This window comes from Barbus barbus (genome assembly GCF_936440315.1).
Source record: "Barbus barbus genome assembly, chromosome: 47".
Taxonomy (NCBI): Eukaryota; Metazoa; Chordata; class Actinopteri; order Cypriniformes; family Cyprinidae; genus Barbus; species Barbus barbus.
The window spans coordinates 18573189-18586335 of record NC_136725.1 but is presented as its reverse complement, the minus strand read 5'-3'; the positions used below and the strand labels follow the sequence as shown (position 1 = coordinate 18586335).

Sequence of the window (13147 nt, the reverse complement as noted above, 5' to 3'; positions counted from 1 at the left end):
ACATATGATCATGCATGTGCTTACTGAAGTTTTTTTTTTTTAACTCTGTCACGTGTCTCAGCTGTGCTTATAGCCAATTTCAAAAGTTTCTTTAATTGCTTTTTTCTAAACTCTATTGTCGCGTGAGTTTATTTTTGACGTAAAAATAATTGCATTATAGAGGGTAAATATATAATTGCATTATAAACACAAGGATAAAACACAAGAATAATCTATCTTCCATCTGGCAACAAAAAACGTAATTTTGTAACTATGTATCTGTTCTATAAAGTTAACTCGTGATTATTTGCATAGGGAGTTACAGCACCCCCTTCTGGTGCAAATTGACAAAATTAAAAGCACCCCTCCTTCACATAAACTTATTTCATAGTTTCTTTAATCATAATTATGTTGTACATTATGAATCAATCAGTCAAAGAATAGATTTATAAAACGGATAGCTTGATTCTGATTGGTTGAGCCGCGTTCGAAGCGACACCTTTGTTTAGTTTATGTGTTGCTTTTGAAGAATACTGTTTTTATTAATATCATTACACTTTATTTGCTCTGTTTTATTTTGTGAAACTTTACTACGTATATGGAATAACCGTTTTTAAAAGCAATACAGTGAATTTATAACAGCTAAGAAGGTTATAACAACGCCCCTTAGATGTTATAAATTATGTGCAGTAATTTACAGTCTGTTTTTCTGTTAAAATATGACGGTAACGTTAGTGACCTATTTCGATTTTAGAATGGGTAAATATGAATTTGGGTAAATACAGTGAAACCACAATTTAATGTCTTTCCAAAACCTTACATATGTGCATGTCCCTCATTGTGATGACTGGGTTGTAAAACTCATACACATAAAGTAGAAAGGATTCAGCTCATATACTATTTAATTTGACCTCATAAGGTCAACATTTTCACTGCCTTTTTTCTCTGCCCTACTGCTGAAAGGTGGAGAAACGACTTTAATTAGTAAGAATTTCAGACTTTTATTATAGCTTTAGCTTCACGCTTCCGGTGTGGTTTCCGGTTAGCTGGCGCATCTGCAGCATCCGAAGCCGCAGACGAGAAACGCTATGAACAACACGCTCATTTCTGCCTGAATTTGATTCTGTCCGATTAAAACCAAACCGCATCCGTTCACCGTTCACCGGCGGCGCGCGCAGATGAGATGTGTCACGCGCCTCAACGGGTTTTGCAGGAATGCTAGCGTTAGCGCCTAGCTGAGTATTTGTTGAATTTAAATGATTATTTTTCACCAAACGAGAGACGAATTAATATGATTATGGACGTTTAACAAAAGAAATCTTCTATTAGTCTAATTAATATCTGCTTTTCTGCGAAAAGTGGGTTGTTTTCAGAGGTCCTAATGAGCTTCACAGCTGGCTGACGATGGAGAGTTTCATCCATCAAAACAATAGTTTCTCTTCACTTCACGTTTGAAGGTTCATTTTTCAACAGGGCTTAAATGTTTACATTGATTTCAGCTGGATTTAAGTATTTATATCGTGATATGGGCCCGTGTCCCGTATATAGACACTAACGTTAGATAAACACTTTAATCATATCAGGCCATCATTGAAAGTTGCTGTTTATTTTGGATGTACTCCACTGTGATGTATTGATTTAGTACGTATACCGTTTGTTTCCGTTTACTAAGACGTTTTTTTGTCGCTATACGGTTCATTTAAGCTGTGATCAGCACCAGAATTGGACTACGAGTCCATGTTTGAGAGCCACAGCTGATCTAGACCTCTGGCACCAGAACAACCAACCCACTTCAGTTTCTTAAAGACTCACATAAGTAGTTAAGGGATCTTTGATACATCATGAAGAAGTTCTTTGACTCCCGGCGGGAGCTGGTGGGCTCTGGTCCCGGTTCTGGAGGTGGAGCTGGAAGTTCTGGATCCAGCAGCAGTGTTGGTGGGAATTTTATCGGACGGGCTTTCACTGTTGGAAGACACCAGGTCACTGTAGAAGAAACTCTGGCAGAAGGTAGATGTTTAATATTTTCGAATTGATATTTGAGTGTCCAGTCTCTCAAAAATTATTTATCCAGTATTTGTGAATGCCTGAAGAAATTGTGTGTGTGTGTGTAGGCCTATATTAAATAATTCCTAATATTATAGTGGCTTTTGAAGCAGGTTGGCCAATGCTGACCACTTCCAAATGACCAAATACTGAATGATGAATGACGCTACTTAATGTTTTCTTTTCATCTTGATGTTCAGTGTTGTACAGCAGTTAGTTACTGATAATTTTATCCAGCAAACATGTAGCGTGGCCTGATGGTGATAGATCTCAGCGCTCTTCTCAACTCCTCTGGCGGATTTATTAGTGGCCTAAATCCTCTGTCTGGAAATCCCTGCTCATCTGTACTTGGGTATTGACATGTCCTGTGGTGTAACATCTTATACACAATCTAAAACTGTTTTATAAAGCATTTTTTCTGATTCTTTTACTATTATTATTATTATGCATGCAGAAAAATATTAAGCAGCACAACTGTTTGACAGATTTTCTTTTATGTTGTTTGATTAACATGACTGCTGTCTCTTTAAGAGCTGCTCAAATCCAATATGCTTTCTTTCTCAGCTGTTTGCTTTTACTTAAAGGTGCTCTAAGCAATATTTGAAAAACACTTTTGACCACAGTGTCGGGCCGAGTCCCAAAACACACTTGCTGCCAATCAGCAGTAAGCGCTTCTCCAGTAATGACAGGACTGATATTAGTAGATTGACTAAAGATAGAGAGGGATGGCAGATAAAAAAAGAGGGAAATATCGGAGGAACAAAACAAAAGAAAGGTTAAAATCAAGCAAGAGACAATTGTCTTGTCAAGCAAGACAATTTACGCATGTAAATATTGAAGCAACGTCGTCTTCCATGTGAAACGGCGCAAAACCATTTAATCATTAAAACACACACTATTACCAAACACATTCGACCTGAATTAGCATAGTAACACACATCGCTTTCACTTATTTCACCTATTTTTCACCTACAGCGTTGTTGCCAGGGTTGTGTACATTCGTGTGGGGTGGAAATATCAAAATAGGGGTCCATCTTGTTGGGGTATGGGCATGTTTGTTATGTTTTGGTGGTTTCAAATATTAACGTTGTTTGGCAAAATTCACTTAGTGCAGCCTAAAGACCTAAATTACTGTGTTTATTAGGATGCTTGGCTTGCAAATACCAGCATTTTGACACATACAAGTGTGTATTTAACCTACTGGATGGCAAAAAAACCCTCAGTTCAATACTCGCGTGCTCTATGAGCACTGCCTTCACGTGCGCATGCTCTCTGACAGCACTCAGAAACAGTCTCTCAGACAGCACGTGGATATAGCAAAATGAGTTTGTAGCAAAATGAGCGCGATCATCCCTTCCTCTAAATAACATGAGTGAACATCCCATGCCTCATGTCATAGCTCAATCTGTGTTTTAACCGTAGAAAAATGTCAATAAAACAACAAAATGTGGCGTAGCATTTGGTTTACCTTAGGAAAGTCATCAGTGTCCACAGCTCGTTAGTTCACTAGAGAAATGAAGTCTAGAAAAGAGCATTTGGCGAAATATTAGGGTGCACGCATATTTTAATTTACCTGTTAGTGATGTCTTAATGTGTGTTTAAATAAATCTGTTAGGAAACAAGTCATGACAGTCACTATGTAAATTAATGTATTTCAATAACAAGTAGAAATTATATAACCGTGAAGTCAAAACCGAGGTACGTACCAAACGTTTGTGTAACATAAAACGTGTGCAATTGGTACGTTTTTATGACCATGTTTTACAGCAACGTCACATGACTATGTAACCGCGATAGAGACGATAGTCCAAAATCTCCAGTCGATTGACAAATTTCTACCAGTATATCGCCCTCCCCTAGTTTCCAATATTGGTAATAATATGAAATGTTTCTTAAGCAGCATAATAAATGATTTCCAAAGGATCATGTGAAACTGAAGACTGGTGTTATGATGATGAAAATTCAGCTTTGCATTTTAAAATATATATAAAATAGAAAACTATTATTTTAACGTGTATGTGTGTAAACTGTATATTGTGTAATATAATTTTGGATCAAATAAATGCGGCCTTGGTGAGCATGAGACAAACATTAAAAAATTCAAAAATCTTTCTGACCTCAAACTTGTGACTAGTAGTGTATATAAATTCTAACTTGATGTTGATTCAAAGATTTTGAATGAGGAATTTAAGGGCTCTGTTTACCCAAAAACAAACATTCTATAATTGTTTCCTCTCCCTCGTGTTGCTTTAAATGTCTTGATGTTCTTTCTTCCTCAAAAGGAAATTTAGTTAAGCATAATGCTACTTTTATATCAAACTATGAATGTAAATGTTTTCCAGGGGCTGTCAAAGCTTTAAAAATGTAACAAAGAGAAAAAAAAGCATCTTGTGATGTACAGATGAAAGCTAATTTAAATTGGTGAACAACATGAGGGTGAGCATTCATTGCATCATCATGAATTGCATAGGTTATCTGTGATGTAAAGGAAACAAGAAAGGTTTAATTTGCTTCCCAGTTCACAGATCGAGCTAGTAGCGATGCTAATAGACTTTCAGGCCTGGCGCATCTCAGACTCATCTGTCCCGTTTAAACACCTCTCAGCATCTTTTCTCAGCTCTGCAGTATAAAACCAATAGCATCTGCTTTGCAGAGAGATAACGCTGAATGTTTGACTGTTCCTGTAGAGCTAGGTCCTGGATGAAATATCTGCGTCCTGCTTCCCCCACCAGCTTCCCCTGGCCCTGCTTTGAGGAATAACACCCTGCACCACATTATGCCAACACAGCAAATCTGAGTGCAAACGCACAGACTCTGATGTCTGGTTGGACATATCAGCATGGACTATAACACCAAGAGTACATGCTTAGACTAAGTGTGTATATGCTGTTCACACGGAGTGCTTCCACTAATATATTTGGATCAACAAAATGTAATTTATTGCATGCAGAAATGTGAATTATGCTTTTTGTAAACATACTAACAGTGCGATCAGCGATTGAATACAAATAGTAATAGACAAATTTAAATGATTAATTATAATAACAATTGGTACTGTTTTTTTTTTTTAACAAATAAGCTATATATACAGCTTTTTATATTTTGTTCAAGTTCTGTGGTGAACTGAATTAAATTTCCTGCTGTTTTCCTCATGGTGCCAGTGTTGTGGTATATCATCTTATTTTTCCAGTCCTCAAGCTTGTTTTCAGCCAAAACAGCCTTAACAATGTGTTTTTGCCTTTGTAGGTGGCTTTGCAATCGTCTTCCTGGTGCGGACCAATCAGGGGGTGCGCTGTGCCCTGAAGAGGATGTATGTTAACAACGAACATGACCTGCAGGTCTGCAAGCGTGAGATCCAGATCATGGTGAGTGTGATGAAATGTCTACTGTGCTTTAGCAATGATGAGAGAATAGATTTTTAATTCTGAAATCCATTTTAAATAATCTCTGTTCCTTTTGAACTTCCTATTCATCAAAAAAAGTTATCTTAAAATATTAAGCAACTGTTTTCAATGTTGACGGTAATAAGAAATGGTTCTCGAGCACCAAATCATATTAAAATGATTTCTGAAGAACCATGTGACACTGAAGATAACCGGGTTAAAATGTTTTTATAATTGAAAAAAGTATACATATTTCTGCATATAAATGCAGCATTAGTGAGCACAAGCAACTAGCAACACCAGACTTTTAAACATTAATGTAGGTGCCATACTATATTTAGAGAGAATATTTTTGTCAGTTTGAGCTCATTCATAGTCTTTCTGTTCTTTGTGGTCTGTGTTCCAGCGGGATCTCAATGGTCATAAGAACATCGTTGGGTTCCTGGACTCCAGCATCACGGCTGTAGGAGGTGGAGATGTGTGGGAGGTGTTTATCCTCATGGACTTTTGCAGAGGTAAGTCTGCTGTCCTGCTCACAGCCGCATTGTGCTCTGTTTAAGAAAACAAACATACTCCTTGCAAAGAGTAAACTAAAGTTCTCGTCAAGTACCACCTAGATGGCAAACAGTGTTGAAAACAAAGGGACTAACAGCTACTGTTTGTCATGGGTCGTTCCAAAGAAAAGTGAACAACCAGTAAGCTTTTCTTTTTCCAGTTTTCTTTTATTTAAAAGGATCTCTCAATTATTTTACACATCTAGTAATTAGTTTTATCAGTGCTAGTTTTTGGTGTCAAAGCAAAATCACTTTTTTGGCAATATTGCTATGTTTAATATAAGTGAGTTTGTCCTTGTTTATTTTATTGTTGTGTTTTTCATCTAAAATAATAATGAACTTTGTCATGTGCAGAGCTCTGTTTGTCACCCATCTTATTTAAGTTAATAAAAGTTCTGTATTATAATATTGTATAGTTTTATTGTTGTAAGAAAAATAATGAACTATGAATTTTGTTCAAAGAAAAGAAAGGATGTAAAGATCAAATGTTAAAAATCAAAGCGTGAGCAACAGATCCGGAACATCACTGACAAATATCTTTTATTGTAATCAGTAATAACGATGTTGTCTCAAGCATATTAATCCTTGGGAAAATGTCTTCATATCATCCCTAATCTCCATTTACGCAGGATTTGTGCTGTATTTATGCAGCTCATCCACCTGAGGGCACCCTTTATGTAGATTTCATGTCTTCATGGTAGCCTGACATGATCTTTTCTCCTAGTCTTTTTGTACCTTGAAAAAGCTTTTCATTTATCAAATTGCTGTCATTTCCTAACAGCACCTACACAAAGGTCTAAACCTGACTGGTTTATGCGTTCAAAAATGTTTTCCTGTCTCTTCATCTGAAAAGCTTTCAATATGCCTTTATTAGTTAATTTTGTGCAAGATGCTATTGTAAAGCCCCAATAGATGGTTGATTAATTGATTCTTCCAAAAGAGCTTTGTGTGCTCACAAAAGGGCAAGCGTTTGGATGTATTGAATGCGCTTTCACAGGGAGCAACCATCACGTGGCATTGGTATTGATATTCAAAAGAAATTGATTCAGATTAAACATGAGGGAGTCAATTAAAGGCAAAATGGCATAATTGCTGGCTAATTGACTTCTGAAGTGCTTACAGATGGATTCAGGGACACGTGTTTATATGTGGTAATATCCTGAGAAGCACTCAGAGGGAAATCTCTTCTGTAGTGCTTTTGAAGGGTTAAATTTTTGTCAAATCCTAAAATAGGATTTTTAAAAATAGGATCAAATTCTAATGTGACCCTGGACTACAAAACCAGTCATAATGGGGAATGTTTTTGAAATGGAGATTTATACATCAGCTGAATGAATAAGCTTTCCATTGATGTATGGTTTATTAGGATAGGACAATAACAAACCTAATCAAATCAATGGACAGCTTATTCATTCAGCTTTCAGGTGAGGTATAAATGTCAATTTCAAAAAAATTGTGCTCCAGGGTCACGTATAGGATTACAATTGTAATAAAATTAGTTACTTTATTTGGTGTAACATTCAAAGCAATTTTAGAAAAAATTGAGATTTAACTTGAATCAAAATAGGACTCATTTTAATTATCTAATTTCTGATACCAATAAATTAAAAATTAAAGGTTAGAGGTGGTCAGGTGGATTAAATCATTGTGTAATACATCAAATGTTATGCTGCCTTTGTTTCTGTTAAGGCAAGACATCACAGGTGAAAAGGGTTAAAATGTTGATTACAGTACAAGACCATTGTTTTGTGAAATTGTTTAGATACGAAAATCATTGTCTAATTAAATATGCACAAATTTCAGTATGCTTTTAGACAATAAGATCCTTTTGTTGGCATATTAGAGTTACAAGTTTTTATAGAGGGGATTTTAGATCTCTTTTGATCACTCCATATATTAGAAAATACATACTGTTGACGACCAGAAAGAAAGAAAAAAATCATTGTTTTAGGAATAAAATATTGAATAAATCAGGTGAATTGTATATAATAGAAATAAAACTGTGCTGCTGATGTGGAGATTTCTGACAGTACCAAAAAAAACTGATGCAAATAGACAAAGTGTAATAAAATAAACACTTAAATGAGTATTTGGCTGTTTTCTTCCTACTAAAATACATGTTATGGAAGCCATCCAAGTGCACACACACAGCAGTGAGTAGTGAACAAATGCATACACACACACACACACACACACACACACAGTGAACACACACCCGGGGAGCAGTTGGGGGTTTGGTGCCTTGCTCAAGGGCACCTCAGTCGTGGTATTGAGGGTGGCGAGAGCGCTGGACATTCCCTCCCCCCACCTACAATTCCTGCTGGCCGGGGGCTCGAACTCGCAACCTTTCGATTACGAGTCCGACTCTCTAACCATTAGGCCACGACTTCCCAGCTGTAGTGAGACTTGAAAAGCTGTAGTGTCTTGCCTAAAGATTTCTTAAAAATTTACTGATTTAGCGCTGAAGTATTGTACCGTTTACATCCCTACATTTGTTTGTGAGCAGGTGGTCAAGTGGTGAATCTAATGAACCAGCGTTTGCAGATGGGCTTCAGTGAACAGGAAGCACTCCAGATCTTCTGTGACACTTGTGAAGCTGTGGCACGTCTGCACCAGTACAAAACTCCCATAATCCACCGAGACCTCAAGGTTACTTTATTTTCAGATTTGTTTTCTCTGCTCTTCCCCTTCCTTTTTAACTCCTCATACTAGCAACACTTGTGTGAGTGAATATTTCAGTTTGAGTCATGATGGAATGAATCATAGTTAACAGTCATTTGTGACTGACTGTTACCATGATAAAAACCACTTCAGAGCAAACACTTGATTAGCAGGCTCCTCGTGCTTTTTCTCAAATGGTTTATTTCATTAGCGGAGGATGCAGTGTTGTACTGGAGTGTAATTTGTGTTTTCAAAATAACACCTGTAATATCTGTCTCGCTTTGCAGGTGGAAAACATCCTCCTTCATGACCGAGGACACTATGTTCTGTGTGACTTTGGCAGTGCCACCATGAAGTTCCAGAACCCCCAGAGTGAAGGAGTGACTGTGGTGGAGGACGAAATTAAAAAGTAACTCTTTCCAATCATCCAGTTTCTGTGAAACTGAAATAATTTTCAGAACCATTCAAAAGTTTGGTGTCAGTAAGGTGTTGGAAATTGATACTTATATGGAGCAAAGATACATTATATTGATCAAAAGTGACAGTAAAGACATTCGTAATGTGTAGATTTCATTTTCAAAAAAAAAAAAAAATGTATCGTTTCAGTTACAATAGTGTTTAAAAAAAAAATGTCTGTTTTGTTTAGGTACACAACACTGTCCTATCGCGCTCCTGAAATGGTGAATCTGTACAACGGCAAAATCATCACCACTAAAGCAGACATCTGGGTAATTAAAGATATAAAAGCAGTCAGTGGCTTTTTCATCCCCGTTTTGAATCGATCTTCCATGCCTTAATCAACACCTGAATGGCTACTATTTTACTGGTTATATTGATGTCAGCGTTCCAGAAGAAATTACAAAATGTTTTGACCAGAATTTGTATTTAACAAGGCCCATATTATATGTACCAATGAGATTTTACACAGTGGGTGAGGATGCGCAGTGTAAATAGAAGTAATTGATAGTACTTGATGCTTTGTTTTTGTGCATTTGGATAATGTAAGTTAGTTAGTTTGGTTTATTGTCCTTTTGGAAATTATTTTCCTATCTGTGGCAACTCTTCAGTGATCAACAATTAACAAATGCAAACAAACATCAACAGGTTACACATTACAAATACAACCAGCACCAACAACATCCCTTTCACAACAACAGAATCGCTGCCATAGATGTTATATGACAACTGTGATATCACAATTTATTTAACAGCTATACTGGAAGATAAAATGTGTAAAGGTCAGAGAAGAACTAAATTACAATCGTTTTGTGTGCCAGAAAATTGAAATAATCAAATTCTACAGAAAGATAGATTATGTCTCTTAAAGCATACAACAAGAGTATTCTGGTCTTTATGAATTGCCTTTGAATGTATTTTTCAAGTCTATCAAAACTAGACTAATCTGATATAAAAAGAGTGGCAGTAATAATGTTCCATTAACTTTATTCAAGGCTGTTATATTATATAAAAGCCTCAATCAAAAGTATTTTTCCCCATACTGTGTAATGACTTGTTTTTTCTTTCTTTCAGGCAATGGGCTGTCTGCTTTATAAACTCTGTTTTTTCACATTGCCCTTCGGCGAGAGTCAGGTGGCCATCTGTGATGGCAACTTCACCATTCCAGACAATTCTCGTTACTCACAGGACATGCACCGTCTTATCCGTAAGTATTTTCCCCTCTCTGCTCATGTTCCGCACCAGGTTTCTGTCGCAGTCTCACCACTGGCTCAGTATGGCTGTGGGTCTCACTTGAAAGGTGTAGTTCAGCCAAAAGGGACATTTTTAGTAGTTTATGCACCCTTATGTCATTTCTTTCCTCCATTGAACACAAAATTGAAATCCTTGTCATTAACGAAAGCAAAGGTGACTGGTTATGAAATTAGATTACTTGTGTGATCTGAAGTTACGTAGTAGCTTTATGTTAGGAACAGTAAAATATAAATCAGTATATTTTTTTCTTGTACCTGTCGAATAACAAACATTGATGACAACAACATTGATCGCCAATGTTATTTTTTTTGGAGACATGCAGGAAACAATGGCGTTTAGCTTTAAATGGTGTCAGCACTTCATTATAATGGTCTATATGATTTTTATAGTCCATTTTAGAGCTTTATTGGAGTATCATATGTTTATGGTTACTTTTATTAATTCAGCAAACGTTTTATCCAGATCAACTTAAAATGAGGAATACAATGAGTGATTTATGCCAATAATGCAAAGTTTCAGACCTTGTTTATAACAGTACAAGCTTTTTTCGTGTTTTCAGATGTTTCTTGATTTTTGTCAGGGATTGGGTGTTGTAGTTACATTTCTTAATTTAGCAAACGCTTTTATTCAAAGTAGCGGTCGACCGATTATCGGTGCCGATATTAAGCATTTTTATGATTATCGGTATCGGTCATTTTCAAAACCGATGTGCCAATAAAATAATTTAATTTTGAAACATGCTATTTGGCTCTGATGCAGCCTGTCTGAACTCACCACTCTGTGGCCTCGAGCAGTCTCCGCCCACCGCGCATCTGTTTTGTTGGGAATCACGAGTCCAACCAATCAATGCTGAAGGCACTCGCACACGAAAGCGCTTGTAACTGGAGCTGTGTCAGTGATTACGCATCAGTTGTCTCTCAAAGGCAGCAGACATTACTCAAGTTGCAATAAATCACAATCCACTACACTGAAGTTGCAAAACACCTCAATGTTATCTATATATGGTTTCCGCGATGGGATAAACGCGGACGGAATTGCGGAATCCAGTCATATAAATGGAATTTACTGTATAACTCTGTACTTCCTTTATTTTCATTTCTGAATCTTACTAATGGCCTGTGCAGCTTGTTCATGGAAAGTACAAGTAGATCTTCTTGTGCTCTTTTCTTGGGAGCAGATTGCTTCTTCAGTTAATGGAAAACATCCTTGTGCTGGTCTTTCTGTAGATGAGGCAGAGCATGGAATCTGGGGTCTAATGCAGTGCACTCTTTTAGGTGTTTGTACTCTGAAGTATATAAAAGCTTGTTCAGAGTTCATGCTGCTCTCAGTGAGGGGTCGTCTTCACTTGATGCTTTTTGCCAGTATGCTTGATTATATGTATTAAGGGAAAAATGAGAGAGACAGCTTTAAGAGGCATCGCTCATTTACCAACCTGAGGCTTCTGGAGGGGATTTAGACTTAAGAGGGTGCAGAGCCCATGGCTGTAACTTCTGAATGTAATCATCAGTGTCTTTAACTTGATACGAGCCGCAAGCCAGTGCAGAGAGATGAACAGAGGTGTGACTTGGGCTCTTTTGGGCATTTTAAAAGCCAGTCATACTGTTTCACAAAAGCTAAAGCTTTGTATGAACAGTGCTAATTTTGACAACTTTTGTTTCAGTCACAATCTTTTGACTCAGTCGTGGTATTGAGGTTGGAGAGAGCGCTGGACATTCACTCCCCCCACCTACAATCCCTGCCGGCCCGAGACTCGAACCCGCAACCTTTGGATTGCGAGTCCGACTCTCTAACCATTAGGCCACGACTTCCCCCAATTACAGACAGCAGCAGGTTTATGAAAAAAAGTTGTTTTTCTATGCTTACCTCAGGTGTCTCCATGTTGTCATTCTTTTTAAATTGATCCATTTGTTTGCTCTTCTTTTTCTTCCAGATTTTGAATTTTTTTTTACATTTTATGCATTCAGCGAGTGTATGCTAACTTGTGTCTTGTTGGGTCAGTAAGTACTTGGATCAGTACGCAGGAGATTAGTTCTGGTTGGATCTTTTCCCAAATCGTCCCTTTTAATCTTTTTTTTTTTCATCTCTGTTTTCTGATGAAAATGTCAGTAGAAGAATATATATATTAGGGATGCACCGATAGGATTTTTTGGCTGATACAGATTTTTAACAAACAACTCCTGGCCTATACCGATATTGGTCAATTGCATAAAGCAGGATTTAAAAAAAATAATACTAATAATAAAGTATAGCATTTTCTTTACTCAAAAAGAAAAAAAAATCACGAAGGGGGTTTTAATCTGGTACTTGTGCTTAGTCATAGCCAATACAGAATCATCTTTTCTAGATTTTGACCAAATGTATTAAACAAAAGGAAAATCTCTCAACGCTTTAAAAGACATTAAAGTATTTTTTCAAGAAAATGTTTGCTGCATGAATAAAAAAATGCTACTCCTACAAGAGTTTTGAGCAGAAAAAAATAGTAGGTTGTACATCGCATTTTATTACTACATTCAGAAATATTTCTAAATTCTAAATATTCTAAAATATTATTTATGTAAATAGGCTTTCTTCACTCGCATTATCGACGTAAAACATCATCCTTAACATAGGCTATATCAGCAGTGAGGCGTTGGTCACGCTGAACGGCACAGACTGTACTAGGGACTATTTAAATTGAGCAGTGTAACTTTTTATGTTTCATTAACTGTATTTTATTTTGATAATGGACAGGCTGCAATGTCAATTTAGCGAAAATATGTGGTGCGTGTGAGGCACCAACGCAATCACAGCATTGTTTTCCCAGCTGTTACTCTGTAA

General features: G+C 36.8%; 1 protein-coding gene across 5 annotated transcripts in view; it reads left to right on the top strand.

Annotated features, from left to right (window-relative positions):
• The first annotated feature begins 999 nt into the window (after positions 1-999).
• aak1b (AP2 associated kinase 1b) overlaps positions 1000-13147 on the top strand; it is a 37760-nt gene continuing 25612 nt past the window's right edge. For all 5 annotated transcript variants that reach the window (XM_079411004.1, XM_079411003.1, XM_079411002.1 and 2 more), the window contains exons 1-7: positions 1000-1986; positions 5269-5387; positions 5812-5920; positions 8466-8608; positions 8908-9029; positions 9267-9348; positions 10151-10283. In XM_079411004.1, coding sequence (XP_079267130.1) covers positions 1821-1986; positions 5269-5387; positions 5812-5920; positions 8466-8608; positions 8908-9029; positions 9267-9348; positions 10151-10283 — 874 coding nt within the window. In that variant the 5' untranslated portion in view covers positions 1000-1820. The remainder of the gene's footprint in view (positions 1987-5268; positions 5388-5811; positions 5921-8465; positions 8609-8907; positions 9030-9266; positions 9349-10150; positions 10284-13147) is intronic.